The 24,665-nt window shown below is 49.4% G+C and overlaps 1 protein-coding gene across 5 annotated transcripts in view; it reads left to right on the top strand.

The window, feature by feature from the left end:
- Window positions 1-791: 791 nt before the first annotated feature.
- LOC134929354 (uncharacterized) overlaps window positions 792-24,665 on the top strand; it is a 290,903-nt gene continuing 267,029 nt past the window's right edge. For 4 of the 5 annotated variants that reach the window (XM_063925019.1, XM_063925018.1, XM_063925021.1 and 1 more), the window contains exon 1: window positions 792-988. In XM_063925019.1, the coding sequence (XP_063781089.1) occupies window positions 897-988 (92 nt within the window). In that variant the 5' untranslated portion in view covers window positions 792-896. Of the gene's footprint in view, window positions 1,068-24,665 lie in introns of all 5 variants that reach the window. The other variant, XM_063925022.1, reaches the window with a different exon arrangement.

Here is a 24,665-nt window from a genome sequence, read left to right as displayed (position 1 = left end):
GTTTCTGGGTGGAATGGATGTTGCTGGTGACCGCATAAGGTAAAAAATCGACGGTCAGTCGGTCACTAGCATCAGAGCCTGAGGCAGGAGCAGAGTGGTGGTCTCTCGCTCACCCCTCTAGTAGTATATACTATTGCAATTAAAAGTTTATTAATTAATTTAAACTGCCACTGCAGGACACACCCCTGATTTGAAAAGATACGCCCATAGGTGGAGCTAGACACGCCCCTTGGGTGGACATGGCACGCCCACTCAGTGGCGTGCCACACATTTGCTAACATCTACAATCTCCCTGAAACTACTTTTCAAAAGTAGGCAAGTATGGGCAAGTATGATAATAAGTGTGGCATGGCATCCCATATACAGAATAATATACTGTGCATAGGAAACAATAGTGTACATTACACGTACATTGGCTCCCAGAGATACATTTTTAAATCCGGGGACAAACCTGGAAAATAGTGCCAGCTGACATCAGTCTCTGCCATTATTTGCACAAGTGATGTAGCAGTACTGCTGCGCAACCTAGCAACAGGTGGCAGCACAGGCAACTAATACAACAAATGCTGCCAAGTGTAATGCGATCATAAGGTAACGTTTATATGAATCTGCCACCTCCATTATCTATTATATTCCGTGATCAGTCATGTTATAACCAGGCAGCTGCTGCTGGGTTCTAGCGTTAAGACGGCATTTATGGGCCATTTCGACTTACGATAACGAGAGCTCCGTTTTTGCGATTTTATTTGCTAGATTCATCCGTCTGATTAGTGTATCCCTCCGCAGCTCAGGCACCGGTAGGCTGATGACGGCCGGGCTGTGTACAGTGATTGTTTCTATGTAGTAGTAGATTGCTTCCTGTGCACGGTCAGTGTATGTAACCCGATGATGTGACAATGATGCACAGTACCTGCTGCAGCAGGGGATGGGGTACTACTTTACCGGCCCATCACGAGGCGGCAGACCCCGAGCAGCTGGACACATCACAGTGAGTGTGCTGCGTGCTATCCCTCAGTCACCGCTAACTGCAGATATGATAGATCAGAGAGTGCCACGTTATCGATGCTGTACGTACGGTTTTTTTTTTTAATACTTTACTGCTCATATGGATACATTTATATAGTCATGCATTATAGACACTTTATCATCTTGATAGTTATGGAATGAATCCTTATTTATTACTTCCAATGTACTGATTGGATGTCACAGTTGTAATGTCTTTGTCCTGACTTTGGGCTATATTTATAACCAGCTGTGTTGCTCAGCAGTGCCTTGGGATGTCCATTGAATAGTAACAGCATTGCTACCATCACAGCATGCCTTGCGGTGGGTGTTGTAGAGAAGATCTACAATGTTGCATTTTTGGGGTTACAGTGGATAGTTTTTCTATCTGGGTCCACTATTCCACTATGTGTAGAAATGCTTTGCTCACCACACTTCGGACACGGTGTCTCGCTTCGGTCCCCTCGACACAAGGTTACTATAGGTTATGATTTGTGACATGGATAGTCAAGGATGGAAAAAGGTAAACAAACCCAAAATGTGTCCACCATATGTGTTTGACTATTGTCCATGTCGACCTTTTCCAGTGTCAACCTTTAATAGGTCAACCTTTTGTCAATGTCGACCTAATGCACGATGACCTATTGATTGTCAACCCAGACATTGTAGATCTATAGTCTGGATCCCCCTTGCGGTAACCATTGATGGTTATTTGGTGCACATATGTTGGAAATTTGCGCATGTACAAAGCGGCTGTGCTACGTACAATGCTTCTAGGTGTCCGCAGCTGAATTGAAGATACAGAATGCACCCTAGGATGAGCATCTGATAGAAACATGCGATGGCTGGCAACCAATAGTTGTCAACCATCCATCGGATTTTCAGAGCAGCTCACCTCTCACCGGAACAATGCTAAATTGCTCCAGTCATAAGTATCCCATACCTCCCAACTGTCCCAATGTTGGCGGGACAGTCCCGCGGTGGAGGGTGTGGGGGGGGGGGGCAGTTGGGAGGCTTCTTGCATACTCGCTGCTCTGCTTAGTGCAGAGCAACAGTGAATAGACACTGCGCATGCGCGCCACATCTTAACAGGTGACAGAGGTACTGGGGGCATGTCAGCAGCTCACAGAGCACTGGCCGTGCCCCCACAGTGATGAAAACGAGAGGCCTGGCAGGCAGTCTCAGCATTGCCGTGAAGCCACGCTTCCTGTTACAATGGAGTCCCGAATCAGAGCTAAGTAAAGTTGGGAGATAGGGTATCCCCTGCTGCAGCATACTGATGATGAATATGCCCCTATGAGACAATGGGCAAACCCAATGGTTTATATGCATCTATGATGGTTTTGAACCTTGCTGCGCATGCACAGATCAGTTCCTGCAATGACTGTGGCAGTGCCTCCTAAGCCGCAGATTGGGCGCAGGGAGGGGACGACGATGGGAGCGTTTTACAAAACTGGCCCTGTTTTGTAGTCTTCCGATGCATATTTGCAAGCCTCTGCAGAGTGATTTCAAATGTTTGAAAAGTCAGTTGGGAGTCTGTGTTTTTCCTGTCTATTAGATAGGAAAAAACAGACACCCAACCAACTTTTCAAACATTTTAATCTCCTCCTAAGTTTTGTTAACATAATTTGTCCACTCTTATTCCTAACTAGGTGACTCATCGCGCCCTATGAGTCCTCTTCACACCGTCGCAAGGGGCCACACCCCCTTAACCCTTGTGCGCCCATGGGGCGTGCAACATTTTTATTATATGGAGTATTACCTCCAATCATAATTTTGTGAGTGGTTAAATATTGCATGGACAAAGGGCGTGCGATGGTTAAGGAGCCGTAGCCCCTTGCGACGGCGTGAACAGCGCACGCAGGGCACAATGAGTCACCTAGTAGCTGCTGTGGTTGGGGGAGTGGCGGGTGCGGGGGAGACATGGATGGGGGAGGGGGTCCGGTGGTGCTGCGGGTGGAGGAGGGCCGGGTGCGAGGGTGCTGCGGATGAAGGAGGGTGTTCGGAGGTGCTATGGTTGGGGGAGGGGCGGATGGGGGCGTGCACGGATGGGGTAGGGGGTCGGGAGGTGCTGCAGGTGGGATAGGGGTGGGGGCTGCAAATGGGGAAGGGGTCCGGAGGCGCTGCGGGTGGGGGAGGGGCGAGTGAGGGGCTGCCGCGGATGGAGGAAGGGTTCTGGAGGCACTGCGGGTGGGGTAGGGGGTCTGGAGGCACCGTGGGTGCTGAAGGGGCAGGTGCGGGGGCGCCGCAGATGGGAGAGGGGGTCCGGAGGCATTGCGGTTGGTGGAGGGGCAGGTGTGGGGGTGCTGCGAGTGTGGTAGGGGTCCGAAGGTGCCACAGGTGGGGGATGGCAGGTGCAGGGGGTGTGGAAGATTGAGGAGGGGGTCCAGGGGCACTGCGGGTGGGGGAGTGGTGGGTGCGGGGGTGCCGCGGGTGGTGGAGTGGCACTGTATATACGTCATACCATACACACATTATACACTGTACACACACTATATACCCCATGCACACACTATACACAATACACCACACACACAATCTGCTGAAGCAGCAGTGCTGTAGTAACCCGGATGCCCGCTTCCTCTCACCTGCTGCTGCTGCCGCTGCTCCTGCTGTTTGGGTTTGCCTGGGCAACAGCAGGTCACGAGCAGGGGCACGCCCCGGGCAGTGACACACGCAGGGTGCGCCCCCGGCAGCTGACAGAGACTCCAGAGAGGGGATCTGGGGATCCTCAGTGCCCGCAGCAGCAGCGGGAGGCGGCCTCATCCCCATCCTCCTCATGGCATCCTGTGCCCAGGCTCAGCTGCCCTCCTAACACCAGCACAGGAGACGGGAACCGCGGGTAGGACGACGCGTCCGGACAGGAAGATGGCGAAGAGGTAACATCAGCATCCTACATATCTATATATATATATATATATATATGTGTGTATGCTGTGCCACTTTTGGTCAGATCTATGACTCTGACTCCGCCCAGCGTTGTGACTCTGTCCAGCATTAGGAAATGAGTCACAGAGTCACAGATCTAGACAAATAATAGGATTTTAAATACCTACCGGTAAATCCTTTTCTATGAGTCCGTAGAGGATGTTGGGCACTCTCAAAAGACCATGGGGTATAGACGGGATCCGCAGGAGACATGGGCACTTTAAGACTTTCAAAGGGGCGTGACCTGGCTCCTCCCTCTATATCCCTTCCCAGACTCAGTTTGGAACTGTGTCCGGCGAGACGGACATTACGAGGAAAGGACTTAACAAACAAGGTGAGCCAACACCAGCTCACGCCATAAGCATGCCGTATAACATGGCAGATAACTGAACACATGTCAACGGACATGGACAAAACCTCAGCAACAAGCTGAAGAAAAAACCAAAAACACAACCTGTGTGTAACCAGAACTAAACTGCAGATACAGTACGCACTGGGACGGGCGCCCAACATCCTCTACGGACTCATAGAAAAGGATTTACCGGTAGGTATTTAAAATCCTATTTTCTCTAACGTCCTAGTGGATGCTGGGGACTCCGTCAGGACCATGGGGAATAGCGGGCTCCGCAGGAGACAGGGCACATCTAAAAAAGCTTTTAGGTCACATGGTGCGTACTGGCTCCTCCCCCTATGACCCTCCTCCAAGCCTCAGTTAGGTTTTTGTGCCCGTCCGAGAGGGTGCAATCTAGGTGGCTCTCTTAAAGAGCTAGTTAGAAAAGTTTTTTTTTAGGTTTCTAATCAGTGTCTCCTGCTGGCGACAGGAGCACTGCAACGAGGGACTTAGGGGAGAGACTTGCAACTCACCTGCCTGCAGGAGGATTGAAGTCTTAGGCTACTGGACACTGAGCTCCAGAGGGAGTCGGAACACAGGTCAGCCTGGGGTTCGTCCCGGAGCCGCGCCGCCGATCCCCCTTACAGACGCTGAAGAACGGCAGAACGGAGGTCCGGAAACAGGCGGCAGAAGACTTCAGTCTTCATAGAGGTAGCGCACAGCACTGCAGCTGTGCGCCATTGTTGCTACACGGCTCACGGATCTCGGTCACGGAGGGTGCAGGGCGCTGCTGGGGGCGCCCTGGGCAGCAATATAGAGTACCTTAGAGGCAAATAAATACATCACATATAGCCATTAAGGCTATATGTATGTATTTAACCCAGGCCAGTTTATTAGAAAAACCGGGAGAAAAGCCCGCCGGAAAAGGGGCGGAGCTTATTCTCCTCAGCACTCGGCGCCATTTTCCTGCACGGCTCCGCTGGTGAGGAAGGCTCCCACGACTCTCCCCTGCACTGCACTACAGAAACAGGGTAACAAAGAGAGGGGGGGCATAAAATGGCGATATAAATATATATTGAGAGCGCATATATAAAAACAACACCTTCTAGGGTTGTTATATACTGTATAGCGCTTTTGGTGTGTGCTGGCAAACTCTCCCTCTGTCTCCCCAAAGGGCTAGGAGGGTCCTGTCTTCAATAGAGCATTCACTGTGTGGCTGCTGTGTGTGTCGGTACGTGTGTGTCGACATGTATGAGGACGAAGTTGGTGTGGAGGCAGAGCAATTGCCGATGATGGTAATGTCACCCCCTAGGGAGTCGACACCGGAATGGATGGCTTTGGTTATGGAATTACGTGATAATGTCAGCACATTACAAAAGTCAGTTGACGAAATGAGACGCCCGGCAAACCAGTTAGTACCGGTTCAGGCATCTCAGACACCGTCAGGGGCTGTAAAACGTCCCTTACCTCAGTCAGTCGACACGGGTACCGACACAGATGAATCTAGTGTCGACGGTGAGGAAGTAAACGTATTTTCCAATAGGGCCACACGTTATATGATCACGGCAATGAAGGAGGCTTTGCAGCTCTCTGATACTACTGGTACCTCAAAAAGGGGTATTATGTGGGGGGTGAAAAAACTACCTGTATTTTTCCCAGAATCAGAGGAATTGAATGATGTGTGTGATGAAGCGTGGGTTACCCCCGATAGAAAAATGCTAATTTCAAAGAAGTTGTTGGCATTATACCCTTTCCCACCAGAGGTTAGGGCGCGCTGGGAATCACCCCCTAAGGTGGATAAGGCGCTCACACGTTTATCAAAGCAAGTGGCGTTGCCGTCTCCTGATACGGCCGCCCTCAAGGATCCAGCAGATAGGAGGCTGGAAACTACACTGAAGAGTATATACACACATACGGGTGTTATACTGCGACCGGCAATAGCCTCAGCCTGGATGTGCAGTGCTGGGGTAGTGTGGTTGGATTCTCTGACTGAAAATATTGAGACCCTGGATAGGGACAGTATTTTATTGACTCTAGAGCAATTAAAGGATGCTTTTCTTTATATGCGAGATGCTCAGAGGGATGTTTGTACTCTAGCATCAAGAGTAAGCGCGATGTCCATATCTGCTAGAAGAAGTTTATGGACGCGACAGTGGTCAGGTGATGCGGATTCCAAGAGGCATATGGAAGTATTGCCATATAAAGGAGAGGAATTGTTTGGGGTCGGTCTTTCGGACCTGGTGACCACGGCAACTGCCGGCAAATCCACCTTTTTACCTCAGACCCCTTCACAACAGAAAAAGACACCGTCTTTTCAGCCGCAGTCCTTTCGCTCCTATAAAAAGCGACCAAAAGGACAGTCTTATCTGCCGAGAGGCAGAGGAAAGGGTAAGAAAGGGCAGCACGCAGCCCCTGCCCAGGAACAGAAGCCCGCCCCGGCTTCTACAAAGCCATCAGCATGACGCTGGGGCTTTACAAGCGGACCCAGGAACGGTGGGGGGTCGACTCAAGATTTTCAGCAATCAATGGGCTCACTCACAAGTGGACCCGTGGGTCCTGCAGATAATATCTCAGGGTTACATGCTGGAGTTCGAAAGGTTTCCCCCTCGCCGGTTCCTAAAGTCTGCTTTACCAACGTCTCCCTCAGAAAGGACGTCGGTTTTGGAAGCCATTCACAAGCTGTATTCTCAGCAGGTGATAGTCAAGGTACCCCTCCTACAACAGGGAAAGGGGTATTATTCCACACTATTTGTGGTACCGAAGCCGGACGGTTCGGTAAGACCTATTCTAAATCTGAAATCCTTGAACCTGTACATACAGAAATTCAAGTTCAAAATGGAGTCACTCAGAGCAGTGATAGCGAATCTGGAAGACGGGGACTTCATGGTGTCCCTGGACATAAAGGATGCTTATCTGCATGTCCCAATTTACCCCTCACACCAAGGGTATCTCAGGTTCGTGATACAAGACTGTCATTATCAGTTTCAAACGATGCCGTTTGGTTTGTCTACGGCCCCTCGGGTCTTTACCAAGGTAATGACCGAAATGATGGTTCTTCTACGAAGAAAAGGCGTATTAATTATCCCTTACTTGGACGATCTCCTGATAAGGGCAAAGTCCAGAGAACAGCTGGAAGTCGGTGTAGCACTAACCCAGGTAGTGCTCCAGCAACACGGGTGGATTCTGAATCTTCCAAAATCTCAATTGACCCCGACAACTCGTCTGCTGTTCCTGGGAATGATTCTGGACACGGTTCAGAAAAAGGTGTTTCTCCCGGAGGAAAAAGCAAGGGAGTTATCCGAACTTGTCAGGAACCTCCTAAAACCAGGAACGGTGTCAGTACATCAATGCACAAGAGTCCTGGGAAAGATGGTGGCTTCGTACGAAGCGATTCCATTCGGCAGATTCCATGCACGGACATTTCAGTGGGATCTGCTGGACAAATGGTCCGGATCGCATCTGCACATGCATCAGCGGATAGCACTGTCACCAAGAACAAGGTTGTCTCTCCTGTGGTGGCTGCAGACTGCCCATCTGTTAGTGGGCCGCAGATTCGGCATACAGGACTGGGTCCTGGTGACTACGGATGCCAGCCTACGAGGTTGGGGAGCAGTCACAAAGGGAAGAAATTTCCAGGGCGTGTGGTCAAGCCTGGAGACGTCTCTTCACATAAATATACTGGAGCTAAGAGCGATCTACAATGCTCTAAGTCTGGCAAAACCGCTGCTTCAGGGTCAGCCGGTGTTGATCCAGTCCGACAACATCACGGCAGTCGCCCACGTAAACCGACAAGGCGGCACGAGAAGCAGGAGTGCAATGGCAGAAGCGGCAAGGATTCTGCGCTGGGCGGAGAATCATGTCATAGCACTGTCAGCAGTGTTCATCCCGGGAGTGGACAACTGGGAAGCAGATTTCCTCAGCAGACACGACCTTCACCCGGGAGAGTGGGGACTTCATCCAGAAGTTTTCCACATGATTGTGAACCGTTGGGAAAAACCAAAGGTAGACATGATGGCGTCTCGCCTCAACAAAAAATTGGACAGGTATTGCGCCAGGTCAAGAGACCCTCAGGCAATAGCTGTGGACGCTCTGGTAACACCGTGGGTGTACCAATCAGTGTATGTGTTCCCTCCTCTGCCTCTCATACCAAAGGTGCTGAGAATTATACGGAAAAGAGGAGTAAGAACGATACTGGTGGCTCCGGACTGGCCAAGGATAACTTGGTATCCGGAACTTCAAGAGATGCTCACGGAGGATCCGTGGCCTCTACCTCTGAGAAGGGATCTGCTTCAGCAGGGACCTTGTATGTTCCAAGACTTACCGCGTCTGCGTTTGACGGCATGGCGGTTGAACGCCGGATTCTAAAAGAAAAGGGCATTCCAGAGGAAGTTATTCCTACCTTGATTAAGGCTAGGAAGGAAGTGACTGTACAACATTATCACCGCATTTGGCGAAAATATGTTGCGTGGTGTGAGGCCAAGAAGGCTCCAACGGAAGAATTTCAATTGGGTCGATTCTTACATTTCCTGCAAGCAGGATTGTCTATGGGCCTAAAATTGGGGTCTATTAAAGTTCAAATTTCGGCCTTATCAATTTTCTTCCAGAAGGAATTGGCGTCAGTGCCTGAAGTACAAACTTTTGTCAAAGGTGTACTACATATACAACCCCCAATAGTGCCTCCAGTGGCACCGTGGGATTTGAACGTGGTTCTAAATTTTCTCAAATCTCATTGGTTTGAGCCGTTAAAATCGGTAGAATTAAAATACCTTACATGGAAGGTAACCATGCTGTTGGCCCTGGCTTCTGCCAGGAGAGTTTCAGAGTTGGCAGCTTTGTCATACAAGAGCCCATATCTGATATTCCATTCGGACAGGGCAGAATTGAGGACGCGTCCTCAATTTCTCCCTAAGGTGGTTTCGGCATTTCACTTAAACCAGCCTATTGTGGTGCCTGCGGCTACTAGCGACTTGGAGGACTCCAAGTTACTGGACGTTGTCAGAGCATTAAAAATATATATTTCAAGGACAGCTGGAGTCAGAAAAACTGACTCGTTGTTTACATTGTATGCACCCAACAAGATGGGTGCTCCTGCGTCTAAACAGACGATTGCACGTTGGATCTGTAGCACAATCCAACTTGCACATTCTGTGGCAGGCCTGCCACAGCCTAAATCTGTAAAGGCCCATTCCACAAGGAAAGTGGGCTCATCCTGGGCGGCTGCCCGAGGAGTCTCGGCATTACAACTTTGCCGAGCAGCTACGTGGTCAGGGGAGAACACGTTTGTAAAATTTTACAAATTTGATACTCTGGCTACAGAGGACCTGGAGTTTTCTCATTCGGTGCTGCAGAGTCATCCGCACTCTCCCGCCCGTTTGGGAGCTTTGGTATAATCCCCATGGTCCTGACGGAGTCCCCAGCATCCACTAGGACGTTAGAGAAAATAAGAATTTACTTACCGATAATTCTATTTCTCATAGTCCGTAGTGGATGCTGGGCGCCCATCCCAAGTGCGGATTGTCTGCAATACTTGTACATAGTTATTGTTACAAAAATCGGGTTATTATTGTTGTGAGCCATCTTTTTAGAGGCTACTTCGTTTTGTTATCATACTGTTAACTGGGTTCAGATCACAAGTTGTATGGTGTGATTGGTGTGGCTGGTATGAGTCTTACCCGGGATTCAAGATCCTTCCTTATTGTGTACGCTCGTCCGGGCACAGTACCTAACTGAGGCTTGGAGGAGGGTCATAGGGGGAGGAGCCAGTACGCACCATGTGACCTAAAAGCTTTTTTAGATGTGCCCTGTCTCCTGCGGAGCCCGCTATTCCCCATGGTCCTGACGGAGTCCCCAGCATCCACTACGGACTATGAGAAATAGAATTATCGGTAAGTAAATTCTTATTTTCTCTAACGTCCTAAGTGGATGCTGGGACTCCGTAAGGACCATGGGGAATAGCGGCTCCGCAGGAGACTGGGCACAAAAGTAAAAGCTTGAACTAGCTGGTGTGCACTGGCTCCTCCCCCTATGACCCTCCTCCAAGCCTCAGTTAGATTTTTGTGCCCGAACGAGAAGGGTGCATGCTAGGTGGCTCTCCTGAGCTGCTTAGAGTAAAAGTTTATTTTAGGTTTTTTATTTTCAGTGAGTCCTGCTGGCAACAGGCTCACTGCATCGTGGGACTAAGGGGAGAAGAAACGAACTCACCTGCGTGCAGAGTAGATTGGGTTTCTTAGGCTACTGGACATTAGCTCCAGAGGGACGATCACAGGTTCAGCCTGGATGGGTCCCGGAGCCGCGCCGCCGGCCCCCTTACAGAGCCAGAAGAACGAAGAGGTCCGGTGAAATCGGCGGCAGAAGACGTTCCTGTCTTCAACTAAGGTAGCGCACAGCACTGCAGCTGTGCGCCATTGCTCTCAGCACACTTCACACTCCGGTCACTGAGGGTGCAGGGCGCTGGGGGGGAGCGCCCTGAGACGCAATAAAAACAGAAATACCTTAGGATGGCAAAAGAAATACATCACATATAGCTCCTGGGCTATATGGATGTATTTAACCCCTGCCAGTTTTCCAGAAAAAAGCGGGAGATAAGGCCGTCGTGAAGGGGCGGAGCCTATCTCCTCAGCACACAAGCGCCATTTTCCCTCACAGTTCCGCTGGAAGGACGGCTCCCTGACTCTCCCCTGCAGTCCCTACAGAATCAGGGTAAAAACGAGAGAGGGGGGGCACTATTGGCAGCTAAATTATAAACAGCAGCTATAAAAGGGAGTAACACTTATATAAGGTTATCCCTATAGATATATATAGCGCTCTGGTGTGTGCTGGCAAACTCTCCCTCTGTCTCCCCAAAGGGCTAGTGGGGTCCTGTCCTCTATCAGAGCATTCCCTGTGTGTGTGCTGGGTGTCGGTACGATTGTGTCGACATGTATGAGGAGGAAAATGATGTGGAAGCAGAGCAATTGCCTGTATTAGTGATGTCACCCCCTAGGGAGTCGACACCTGACTGGATGGTTGTATTTAAAGAACTACGTGACAATGTCAGCACTTTACAAAAAACTGTTGACGATATGAGACAGCCGACAAATCAATTAGTGCCTGTCCAGGCGTCTCAGACACCGTCAGGGGCGATAAAACGCCCGTTACCTCAGTGGGTCGACACAGACCCAGACACGGATACTGAGTCCAGTGTCGACGGTGAGGAGACAAACGTAATGTCCAGTAGGGCCACACGTTACATGATCACGGCAATGAAGGAGGCATTGAACATTTCTGACACTACAAGTACCACAAAGAAGGGTATTATGTGGGGAGTGAAAAAACTACCAGTAGCTTTTCCTGAGTCAGACGAATTAAATGAGGTGTGTGATAAAGCGTGGGTTTCCCCCGATAAAAAAGTGCTAATTTCTAATAAATTATTGGCACTATACCCTTTCCCGCCAGAGGTTAGGGCGCGTTGGGAAACACCCCCTAGAGTAGATAAAGCGCTCACACGTTTATCTAAACAAGTAGCGTTACCGTCTCCTGATACGGCCGCCCTCAAAGAACCAGCGGATAGAAGGCTGGAAAATATCCTGAAGGGTATATACACACATACTGGTGTTATACTGCGACCAGCAATCGCATCAGCCTGGATGTGCAGTGCTGGAGTGGCGTGGTCGGATTCCCTGACTGAAAATATTGATACCCTGGATAGGGACAGTATATTACTAACTATAGAGCATTTGAAGGATGCATTACTATATATGCGTGATGCACAGAGGGATATTTGCACCCTGGCATCAAGAGTGAGTGCTATGTCCATTTCTGCCAGAAGAGCGTTATGGACGCGACAGTGGTCAGGGGATGCGGATTCCAAACGACATATGGAAGTATTGCCGTTTAAAGGGGAGGAGTTATTTGGGGCCGGTCTATCGGACCTGGTGGCCACGGCAACGGCCGGAAAGTCCACCTTTTTACCCCAGGTCACCTCTCAGCAGAAAAAGACACCGTCTTTTCAAACTCAGTCCTTTTCGTTCCCATAAGTACAGGCGGGCAAAAGGCCACTCATTTCTGCCCCGGGGCAGAGGAAGAGGAAAAAGACTGCACCAGGCAGCCTCTTCCCAGGAGCAGAAGCCCTCCTCTGCTTCTGCCAAGTCTTCAGCATGACGCTGGGGCTTTACAAGCGGACTCGGACACGGTGGGGGCCCGTCTCAAAAATTTCAACGCGCAGTGGGCTCACTCGCAAGTGGACCCCTGGATTCTGCAGGTAGTATCACAGGGGTACAAACTGGAATTCGAGACGTCTCCCCCTCGCCGGTTCCTGAAGTCTGCTCTACCAAAGTCTCCCTCTGACAGGGAGGCAGTTTTGAAAGCCATTCACAAGCTGTATTCCCAGCAGGTGATAATCAAGGTACCTCTCCTACAACAGGGAAAGGGGTATTATTCCACGCTGTTTGTGGTACCGAAGCCGGACGGCTCGGTGAGACCGATTTTAAATCTAAAATCCTTGAACACTTACATAAAGAGGTTCAAATTCAAGATGGAGTCACTCAGAGCAGTGATAGCAAACCTGGAAGAAGGGGACTATATGGTGTCTCTGGACATCAAAGATGCTTATCTCCACGTCCCAATCTACCCTTCTCACCAAGGGTACTTCAGGTTTGTAGTACAAAACTGTCATTATCAGTTTCAGACGCTGCCGTTTGGATTGTCCACGGCACCTCGGGTCTTTACCAAGGTAATGGCCGAAATGATGATTCTTCTTCGAAGAAAAGGCGTTTTAATTATCCCTTACTTGGACGATCTCCTGATAAGGGCAAGGTCCAGGGAACAGTTAGAAGTCGGAGTAGCACTATCTCAGTTAGTGTTACGTCAGCACGGGTGGATTCTAAATATTCCAAAATCGCAGCTGATTCCAACGACACGTCTCCTGTTCCTAGGAATGATTCTGGACACAGTCCAGAAAAAGGTGTTTCTCCCAGAGGAGAAGGCCAGGGAGTTATCCGAGCTAGTCAGGAATCTCCTAAAACCAGGCCAGGTGTCAGTGCATCAGTGCACGAGGGTCCTGGGAAAAATGGTGGCTTCTTACGAAGCGATTCCATTCGGAAGATTCCATGCAAGAACGTTTCAGTGGGATCTTCTGGACAAATGGTCCGGATCGCATCTTCAGATGCATCAGCGGATAACCCTGTCGCCAAGGACAAGGGTGTCTCTTCTGTGGTGGCTGCAGAGTGCTCATCTACTAGAGGGCCGCAGATTCGGCATTCAGGATTGGATCCTGGTGACCACAGATGCCAGCCTGAGAGGCTGGGGAGCAGTCACACAGGGAAAAAATTTCCAGGGCTTGTGGTCAAGCATGGAAACATCTCTTCATATAAACATTCTGGAACTAAGGGCCATTTACAATGCCCTAAGTCAAGCAAAACCCCTGCTTCAGGGTCAGGCGGTATTGATCCAATCGGACAACATCACGTCAGTCGCCCACGTAAACAGACAGGGCGGCACGAGAAGCAGGAGGGCGATGGCAGAAGCTGCAAGGATTCTTCGCTGGGCGGAGAATCATGTGATAGCACTGTCAGCAGTGTTCATTCCGGGAGTGGACAACTGGGAAGCGGACTTCCTCAGCAGACACGACCTTCATCCGGGGGAGTGGGGACTTCATCCAGAAGTCTTCCAAGAGATGGTAAACCGTTGGGAAAAACCAAAGGTGGACATGATGGCGTCCCGTCTCAACAAAAAACTAGACAGATATTGCGCCAGGTCAAGGGACCCTCAGGCAATAGCGGTGGACGCTCTGGTAACACCATGGGTGTACCAGTCAGTGTATGTGTTCCCTCCTCTGCCTCTCATACCAAAAGTACTGAGAATCATAAAAAGGAGAGGAGTAAGAACTATACTCGTGGTTCGGGATTGGCCAAGAAGGACTTGGTACCCGGAACTTCAAGAGATGCTCACGGAGGACCCGTGGCCTCTACCTCTAAGAAAGGACCTGCTCCAGCAGGGACCTTGTCTGTTCCAAGACTTACCGCGGCTGCGTTTGACGGCATGGCGGTTGAACGCCGGATCCTGAAGGAAAAAGGCTTTCCAGAAGAAGTCATCCCTACCCTGATAAAGGCCAGGAAGGATGTAACCGCGAAACATTATCACCGCATTTGGCGAAAATATGTTGCGTGGTGTGAGGCCAAAGAGGCCCCTACAGAGGAATTTCAACTGGGTCGCTTCCTACATTTCCTGCAAACAGGACTGTCTATGGGCCTAAAATTAGGGTCCATTAAGGTTCAAATTTTGGCCCTGTCGATTTTCTTCCAAAAAGAACTGGCTTCAGTGCCTGAAGTCCAGACGTTTGTCAAAGGGGTACTGCATATACAGCCTCCTTTTGTGCCCCCGGTGGCACCTTGGGATCTCAATGTGGTTTTGGGGTTCCTAAAATCACATTGGTTTGAACCACTCACCACTGTGGAATTAAAATATCTCACATGGAAGGTGGTAATGCTGTTAGCCCTGGCTTCAGCCAGGCGTGTCTCAGAATTGGCGGCTTTATCTTATAAAAGCCCTTACCTGATTTTTCACACGGATAGGGCAGAATTGAGGACTCGTCCTCAATTTCTCCCAAAGGTGGTTTCAGCGTTTCACGTGAACCAGCCTATTGTGGTGCCTGCGGCTACTAGGGACTTGGAGGACTCCAAGTTACTGGACGTAGTCAGGGCCCTGAAAATATATATTTCCAGGACGGCTGGAGTCAGGAAATCTGACTCGCTGTTTATCCTGTATGCACCCAACAAGCTGGGTGCTCCTGCTTCTAAGCAGACGATTGCTCGTTGGATTTGTAGTACAATTCAGCTTGCACATTCTGTGGCAGGCCTGCCACAGCCAAAATCTGTAAAAGCCCATTCCACAAGGAAGGTGGGCTCATCTTGGGCGGCTGCCCGAGGGGTCTCGGCTTTACAACTTTGCCGAGCAGCTACTTGGTCAGGGGCAAACACGTTTGCTAAATTCTACAAATTTGATACCCTGGCTGAGGAGGACCTGGAGTTCTCTCATTCGGTGCTGCAGAGTCATCCGCACTCTCCCGCCCGTTTGGGAGCTTTGGTATAATCCCCATGGTCCTTACGGAGTCCCAGCACCCACTTAGGACGTTAGAGAAAATAAGAATTTACTTACCGATAATTCTATTTCTCATAGTCCGTAGTGGATGCTGGGCGCCCATCCCAAGTGCGGATTGTCTGCAATACTTGTATATAGTTATTGTTACAAAATTCGGGTTATTATTGTTGTGAGCCATCTTTTCAGAGGCTCCTTCGTTTATCATACTGTTAACTGGGTTCAGATCACAGGTTGTACGGTGTGATTGGTGTGGCTGGTATGAGTCTTACCCGGGATTCAATATCCTTCCTTATTATGTACGCTCGTCCGGGCACAGTATCCTAACTGAGGCTTGGAGGAGGGTCATAGGGGGAGGAGCCAGTGCACACCAGCTAGTTCAAGCTTTTACTTTTGTGCCCAGTCTCCTGCGGAGCCGCTATTCCCCATGGTCCTTACGGAGTCCCAGCATCCACTACGGACTATGAGAAATAGAATTATCGGTAAGTAAATTCTTATTTTCTATTTCATCCTAGAGGATGTTGGGCACTCTCAAAAGACCATGGGGTTTATACCAAAACTCAATAGCGGGCGGGAGAGTGCGGATGACTCTGCAGCACCGATTGACCAAATTTAAGGTCTTCATCGGCCAAGGTATCAAACTTGTAGAATTTAGCAAACGTGTTCGACCCCGACCAAGTAGCAGCTCGGCAAAGTTGCAATGCCGAGACACCCCGGGCAGCCACCCAGGACAAACCCACCTTCCTAGTGGAATGGTCCTTCACTGATTTCGGCAACGGCAAGCCTGCCGTTGAATGAGCCTGCTGAATCGTCTGACATATCCAGTGGGCAATGGTCTGCTTGGAAGCAGGAACCCCAATCTTATTGGGAGCATACAAAATAGACAGAGACTCTGTTTTCCTCAATGGAGCTGTCCTGGCTACATAAATATTTAAAGCTCTGACCACATCCAGAGACTTATTCTCAGCCAAAGCGCCAGTAGCCACTGGCACCACAATAGGTTGGTTGATATGAAAAGAGGAAACCACCTTTGACAGAAATTGTTGCCGAGTTCGCAACTCTGCTCTATCTTCATGGAAAATTAAATAAGGGCTCATGTGAGACAAGGCCGCCAACTCCGACACCCGCCTTGCGGATGCCAACGCCAACAAAATGACAACTTTCCAAGTGAGGAATTTTAACTGCACTTTACGCAAAGGTTCAAACTAATGTGACTGAAGGAACGATAATACGACGTTAAGGTCCCAAGGTGCCACAGGGGGCACAAAAGGAGGTTGGATGTGCAACACCCCTTTCACAAAGGTCTGCACTTCAGGAAGTGAGGCCAATTGTTTCTGAAAGAAAATGGACAAGGCAGGAATCTGCACTTTAATGGAGCCTAATTTAAGGCCCGCATCCACTCCATTCTGCAGAAAATGGAGAAAACGTGCAAGGTCAAATTTCTCCACTGGAGCTCTCTTGGACTCGCACCAGGAAATATATTTCCTCCAAATATGGTGATAGTGCTTTGACGTCACAGCCTTCCTGGCAAGAATAAGAGTAGGTATGACTTCACTGGGAATACCCTTCCGGGCTAAAATCTGGCGTTCAACCGCAATGCCATCAAACGTAGCCGCTGTAAGTCTTGGTGGACGAACGGCCCCTGCCGCAGCAGGTCCTCGCGAAGAGGAAGAGGCCAGGGATCGTCGACTAGTAACGTCTGAAGATCCGGGTACCACGTTCTCCTTGGCCAATCTGGGGCTACAAGGAGCGCTGGAATGTTTGTTCTTTTTAGAAGTCTCAACACCTTTGGGATGAGAGGAAGCGGACGGAAAATGTACACCGACGGAAACACCCAGGGTGTTGTCAGCACATCCACTGCCTCCGCCTGAGGGTCCCTGGACCTGGAACAATACCTCAGCAGTTTTCTGTTGAGGCGAGACGCCATCATGTCTATATGGGGAACCCCCCATCGAGCTGTTATCAGTGCGAAGACCTCCTGATGGAGGCTCCACTCTCCTGGATGAAGGTTGTGTCTGCTGAGGAAGTCTGCTTCCCAGTTGTCCACTCCCGGAATGAATATTGCCGACAGAGCGCTTGTATGTTTTTCCGCCCAACGAAGAATTTTCGTGGTTTCTGCCATTGCTGCTCTGCTTCTCGTGCCGCCTTGGCGGTAGATGTAAGCCACTGCCGTGACATTGTCCGATTGGATCAGAACCGGCAGGTTCCGAAGAAGATGTTCCGCTTGTAGGAGGCCGTTGTAAATGGCTCTCAGTTCCAGAACGTTTATGTGAAGATGCATTTCCGGACTTGACCATCTTCCTTGGAAGCTCACCCCCAGAGTGACTGCCCCCCAACCTTGGAGACTTGCATCCGTGGTTACCAGGATCCAGTCCTGGATCCCGAACCGGCATCCCGCAAGGAGGTGAGAGCTGTGGAGCCACCACAGAAGTGAGACTCTGGTGTTGGGAGATAGAATTATCCTCCGGTGCATATGAAGGTGGGATCCGGACCATTTGTCCAACAGGTCCCACTGGAACACTCTGGCATGGAACCTCCCAAACTCGTATGCGGTCACCATTTTTCCCAGCAATTGAATGCATTGATGAATGGAGACCGTTTTCGGTTTTAGCAAGAGCTTTACTAGACTCTGAATTTCCCGAGCTTTCTCCATGGGGAGGAACACTCTCTGTTGGACCGTGTCCAGTATCATGCCCAAAAACGCCAACCGGGTTGTCGGGATTAACTGTGATTTCGGCAAGTTCAGGAGCCAGCCGTGCTGTTGTAGAATTGACAGGGATAGTGCAATGTCCTGCAACAATTTGTCCTTGGACCTCGCCTTTATCAGGAGATCGTCCAAGTACGGGATAATTGTAACCTCTTGCTTGCGCAGGAGAACCATCATTTCTACCATTACTTTGGTGAAAATCCTCGGAACCGTGGATAGACCAAACGGCAACGTCTGAAACTGGTAGTGGGTATCCTGGATAGCAAACCTCAGGAAACTTTGATGAGGAGGATAAATGGGGATATGAAGCTAGGCGTCCTTGATGTCCAATGAGACCATGAATTCCCCCTCCTCCAGACTGGAGATCATCGCTCTGAGTGACTCCATCTTGAATTTGAATTTCACCAGGAAGAAATTGAGAGATTTCAGGTTGAGGATTGGTTTTACCGAGCCATCCGGCTTCGGCACCACAACCAGGCTTGAATAAAACCCCTGCCCCTGCCGTGCCAGGGGTACCGGGACCACAACCTGATTTTGACACAAGTTTTGTACTGCCCCGCAGACCAGAGCCATGTCCGGAAGCGAATCTGGTAAGGCTGATCTGAATTTTTTTTGAGGGGGAACGTCTTGAAACTCCAGTTTGTACCCTTGGGACACAATACTCAATACCCAAGGGTCTAGACCCGAGCGACCCCAGACCTGACTGAAAAGCTTTAGGCATGCCCCCACCGGTGCGGTCCCCTGTAAGGGAGACCTGGCGTCATGCGGAGGATTTGGCAGAAGCCGGGGCGGACTTCTGCTCCTGGGAACCCGAGGATGCGGGTATCCTCTTGCCTCTTCCTCTACCTCTGGTAGCCAGGAAGAAGTTTCCTCGGCCTCTTCTATACTTGTTGGGCCGAAAGGACTGCATTTGGTAATGTGGCGGTTTCTTCTGTTGCGTAGGAACAGAAGGTAAAAAGGTAGATTTACCCGCGGTAGCTGCTGATACTAAATCAGTAAGACCGTCACCGAAAAGTTCACCTCCCTTAAAAGGAAGAGACTCCATATTTCTCTTGGAATCAGCATCAGCATTCCACTGGTGAGTCCAGAGCGCTTGCCTAGCCGCAACGGACATAGCATTCGCCTTAGCACCTAGCAGGCCTGCATCCCTTGCAGCCTCTTTCAAGTATGCAGCTGCATCTCTGATATAACCAAGCGTTACCTGGATGTTATCTCTATCCAGAGTATCCCAATCAGAAGCCAAAGTGTCTGCCCACTTTTCAATAGCACTACTGACCCACGCAGACGCAATAAGAGGCCTGAGCAGCGTCCCTGTAGTAGTGAAAATAGCCTTTAGGGTAGCCTCCTGCTTACGGTCCGCCGGCTCCTTAAGGGCCGTCGATTGGGCTGCAGGGAGGGCTACCTGTTTTGACAAACGCGCCAGCGCTTTGTCTACTGTGGGGGGATTTTCCCACGTATCCCTATCAGACTCAGGAAAGTGGTATGCCACCCTGATCCTTTTAGGAATCAGAATTTTTTTATCAGGGCTGTTCCTAATGCTATCAAAGAGAGCGTTCAGTTCGAAACAAGGAGGAAAGGTAACCGAGCGCTTCTTTTCCTTGTAAATAAGGACCCTGGTTTCAGGTGTAATAGGGTCCTCATTAATATTCAAGATATCTTTGACAGCAACAATCATATACTGAATACTCTTAGCCAATTTAGGGTCCAACCTAGAATCATCATAATCGACATCGGCCTCCAAGTCCGTGTCGGTACCCGTGTCAACTAACTGGTCAAAACTACGCTTGTGCGACCCCGCAGGGTCTTGCATTTGTAATAAAGCGTCCTCCACTGATCTTTTCCACACCTGGGATTGAGATTCAGACTGATCAAATTTTTGATTTAATGACGTGACACTAGCATGCAAGGCATTCAATGTAGTTAACCAATCTGCAGTCGGCGGTGCCGACATGGCCACCCCCAAAACATTCGGTGTCCCTGATAAATTATCCCCCGAAGAGGAATAATCTGCCTCCGACATGTCGACTACCCAGAGACAGCACACACACCAAGCCTGTGAGGGAACACAAAGGGAAATAGCCAGCTCACACCCCAGCGCCAAATAAGCAGGTCTGACCACACTAATAAATGTCCCAGAGCTGCTGCACTTTACTTATAATAAATAAATATGCCCCCCCCCCCTTCTGTTTTGAGTCCCCTGGTACTTGCTGCGGGTGAGGAAGGACCAGCGACTTCACTGAGGAGGAGGAAAATGACGCCAGTGAGCACTGAGGAAGAAGCCCCGCCCCCAACATGGCACGTTTCGTCCCGCTTAATTTTATATATTCAACCTGGCGGGGGTTTGCGGGCTGAATATCATTGCTAGCCAGTTTATAGTGGTAACAAGCTCCCCAGGGTGCCAAACCCCCCCCCCCCCAAGGGCCTTGCACCAAGCGGTGTGACCTGAACGGGAGCCTGGCGCGCACTGAGCAAGCCGCTGTGCGGTACCTCTTATATGCCGTCTTTTTGAAGAAGATGTCTTTTCCTCAATACTCACCTGACTTCTGGCTGAAGAGGGGGGACGGCAAGCTGTGGGAGGGAGCACCCAGGAGAGCCCGGCGTTCATCTCCCCTCAGGGGCTGAAGGCATCCTGTCCGCAGCAGCAGAGCCCTGAAACTCATTAGAAGTTGGTCTAGACTGCTCTCCTCTCTTTCCCACGAAGGAGGAAGTCTGTAGCCAGCAGATCTCCCCAAAATAAAAAACCTAACATTAAGTCTTTTCAGAGAAACTCTAAGAGCTCCTCGAGTGCCCTGTGTCTCGTCAGGGCACATTTCTAAAACTGAGTCTGGGGAGGGATATAGAGGGAGGAGCCAGGTCACGCCCCTTTGAAAGTCTTAAAGTGCCCATGTCTTCTGCGGATCCCGTCTATACCCCATGGTCTTTTGAGAGTGCCCAACATCCTCTAGGACGAAATAGAAATATAGGAGATAAGTTAGTAGTCCAGTGAAAATTGTCATCCAATAGATACGTTATAAATCAGAGCTTTTAAATAGTAAAACAATAATATTTTAGGTTTTATGTAACGAAACATCAGACTTACTTATTTGACATTTATAATGTGTTTGAATGTCGACAAAGTTACTCCCATGAAATTTGACGGCAGATAAGAACTACTTTGCTGATCTAGTCAGCCCTTAAGCTGGGTACACACTGGCGTGACGGGGATTAGTTCCGACATAGATACAAATACCTGTCCGCCTGAATTGCCCCTACACACTGGGCCGACTTTAATGAAGGGTGGAAACACCATGTTCCGTCCTTCATTAACATAACACAGGACGCTAGCGACGGATGTTTGGTTTGATGTGCAGCACCTCAAACCAAGCGGCTGTCGCATGCGACCACAGGGTTTGGGCTATGCTCCTTATCGCCAATGAAGGGCAATCTTAATGCTTCAGCATATCAAGACTTTTTGGACAATTCTATGCTTCCAACTTTGTGGCAACAGTTTGGTGAAGGACTTTTTCTCTATTACAAAAAGACTGTGCCCCAGTGCACAAAGCAGACTATAAAGACATGGTTTGAGGAATTCGGTGTGGAAGAACTTGACTGGCCTACATAGAGACCTGACCTCAACCCCATTGAGCACCTTTGGGATAACCTGGAACCGGAGATTGCACGGAGATTGTGAGCCATGTCTACTCATCCAACATCAGTGCCTGACCTCATAAATACTCTACAGAATGAATGGGCACAAATTCCCACAGAAACACTCCAAAATGTTGTGGAAAGCCTTCCAAGAAGAGTGGAAGCTGGAAAACATGTACTGTTTGAGGTCCTGAGGACCTGTGGATTAGATTGACATGTGGTAGGTAGACAGGTTTGAGGTAACAACACTACATTCAACTGTACAACTGTGAAGGCTAGCCTTCAAATAACAAAAACCCAGCAGCCTCACATGCACCAGCCAGTCAGCTCCTAACTGTCAATTTACATATTGGAGCTGATTGGCTGGTGCGTTATCACCTTGCACTTATCACTGCTTTATCACTTCTTCAGGCTTAATACATCTGCCCCATTATTATTATAATGCCAGCTGAAAACAGCCAGTGACCCGCTATTTTCTCAGCAGTTACATCCGCAGGCATGAAACATCTGTTGTTATCCCATTTTAAAATGAAAAATTATACTTCTTGAAATATAGAAAGAGTAGGAGGAGCGGATATTTTTTCTTGCAGGTTCCACAGATAGAGAATAGGACCTTGAATAGGAAGGTAGAATTGTTTCATCCACCAGATAAATTTCAGCAAGTGGAGCACATTGCACTTCTGTCCAGAACAGCGAGCATGGTGGACAGGAGGATAGTATTGGACAAGTAATTGTCATGATTTGCTGGTATTATATAAAGAAGAGGTTGACACACATAAGGGTTCCAGGCCCCATTATCTGACCCGATGAAGCCGTGTCACTTCCATTGGTGCTCTTTCTGCCCACCAGAAACATCCCTGAGCTTCATGCTTGCCAACCAGCTAGATGGTTGGCATCTATCCAGGAGTTTCCTGTGCTGTCTGAGTATGGGCGCTGCCATCTTAACCGATGTCACCTGACTGACTAACTACCAACCAACCAACCAACCAGGGTCCACTGCCTGCATACATGGTCAACTCAGCCTATCTGGAACAAGAGCACCCTATTTAAACCAGCTCTGGCAGTGAACTTACTGTCAGAACTACTTCTCTCCAGAGACCTACTACCTGGCTCCTGGCAGTGTACCTGAGGCATCTGGTCCAATTCTAGTTCCTGTGTGTTTTTTGTCTCCTGCTATCTTGCTATCAACTTCAGACTCTGCGCCTAACACAGAAAGCTCCACTATCAGCTCCAGACTGTGCACCACGCACAGCAAACTCCATTGTCAGCTCCAGGCTGTGTGCCAAACACAGCAAGCTCCACAGTTAGATCCAGGCTGTGTGCCAAACACAGCAGCTCCACCGTCAGCTCCAGGCTGTGTGCCACACATCGCAAGCTCCACTGTCAGCTCCAGACTGTGCGCCATATACAGCAAACTTCACCGTCAGCTATTTGCATGTTCTTTGCATGTACAATAAAAAGTTTTTCTTTCTATAAAATTGGTTGCTGTCATACATGGATAGAGTTCAACTATGCAATGTTCTGCAATTTTCTCACTAACAATGCACTGTTGCTTAGAGAGTTCTGATGTTGCTTAGAGAGTTCTGGTGGGATATAAAGGATTATATGGCCTCAGATATAATTTGTTCCTGTCTTGATAAATCCCTAGTTTCATAGGATAGTCTCTTATACGGGTGTGGATTATTAGATCTACACTAAAAATGTCTACAGTCAATAGGTCTACCACTAATAAGTACATGCATTAGTTGGACAGGGTCAAAAGGTTGACACAATTTTTGTTTTGTTTTTTGGGGTGTTTTGTCACTTTTCTGCCACAAACAAGCCCCATTGGTGTACCACGTCCCCTCGTATGGCAAGCGACTTCGGGCAAGGTGCCTCGCTGCGCTTGGCACACGTTACTATTCCCAATCGTAGTCCATGTGAATGGTAAAGTATGAAAAAGTTTTAAACAATGAAGAACCCCCTCCCCCCCCAAAAAAACCCTTGTGTCTTCCATATGTGTGTCGACCATTGGCATGTCGACCTTTTGACACTGTCGACCTGTTGAACTGTCTTTCTTTTACATGTCGACCCTTTGACCTATTGACTGTAGACCCTTTTAGTGTAGATCTTTAGTGCGGATACCCTCTTAAACAGTAGTGGGAAGTGGTTTCTGCCCCTCATACACACATCCTCTCAGGGACATAACACTGTATATTCCATGTACAGTATGTACTGTTTTGTGTCATAATCTGGCCACCAGGTGTCAGTGTTCTATTGTATTTGTATTTCTCATACGTCCTAGAGGATGCTGGGGACGACATCAAGACCATGGGGTATAGACGGGATCCGCAGGAGACATGGGCACTCTAAAGACTTCTCATTGGGTGTGAACTGGCTCCTCCCTCTATGCCCCTCCTCCAGACCTCAGTTTTAGAAATGTGCCCAGGTCGACTGGATGCACTCTGAGGAGCTCTACTGAGTTTCTCTGAAAAGACTTATGTTAGGTTTGTTATTTTCAGGGAGAACTGCTGGCAACAGACTCCCTGCTTCGTGGGACTGAGGGGGCAGAAGTAGGAACCAACTTCCTGAAGAGTTTCATGGCTCTGCTTCTGGCTGACAGGACACCATTAGCTCCTTAAGGGTACTGAACGCTAGCCGTGCCTAGATGCTCACTCCCACAGCACGCCGTCACCCCCCTCACAGAGCCAGAAGTCAGAAGACAGGTGAGTAGAAGAAGACAGATCTTCTATCAAGAAAAGTGACGGCTGAGCTACAGCGCGGCTGGTGGGAGCGCAGCGCGCCATTGCTGCCCACATACACAGGCACTGCAGGGTGCAGGGGGGGGGGGCGCCCTGGGCAGCAAAAACACCTCTATAAAATGGCAAAAAGGGGGCATAAGATGCCCAGGCACAGCCCTACCCCCGCCAGTGTAAATATTATGAAAAGTTTCTGAGGTCAATAGGGCGGAGCTTCTTCCTCAGGCAGCCAGCACACTGCTCAGTGCCATGTTCTCTC

Source organism: Pseudophryne corroboree, chromosome 5 (assembly GCF_028390025.1).
Source record: "Pseudophryne corroboree isolate aPseCor3 chromosome 5, aPseCor3.hap2, whole genome shotgun sequence".
Classification (NCBI taxonomy): Eukaryota; Metazoa; Chordata; class Amphibia; order Anura; family Myobatrachidae; genus Pseudophryne; species Pseudophryne corroboree.
The sequence above is the reverse complement of the archived record's forward strand: the minus strand, read 5'-3'. Positions and strand labels throughout refer to the sequence as shown.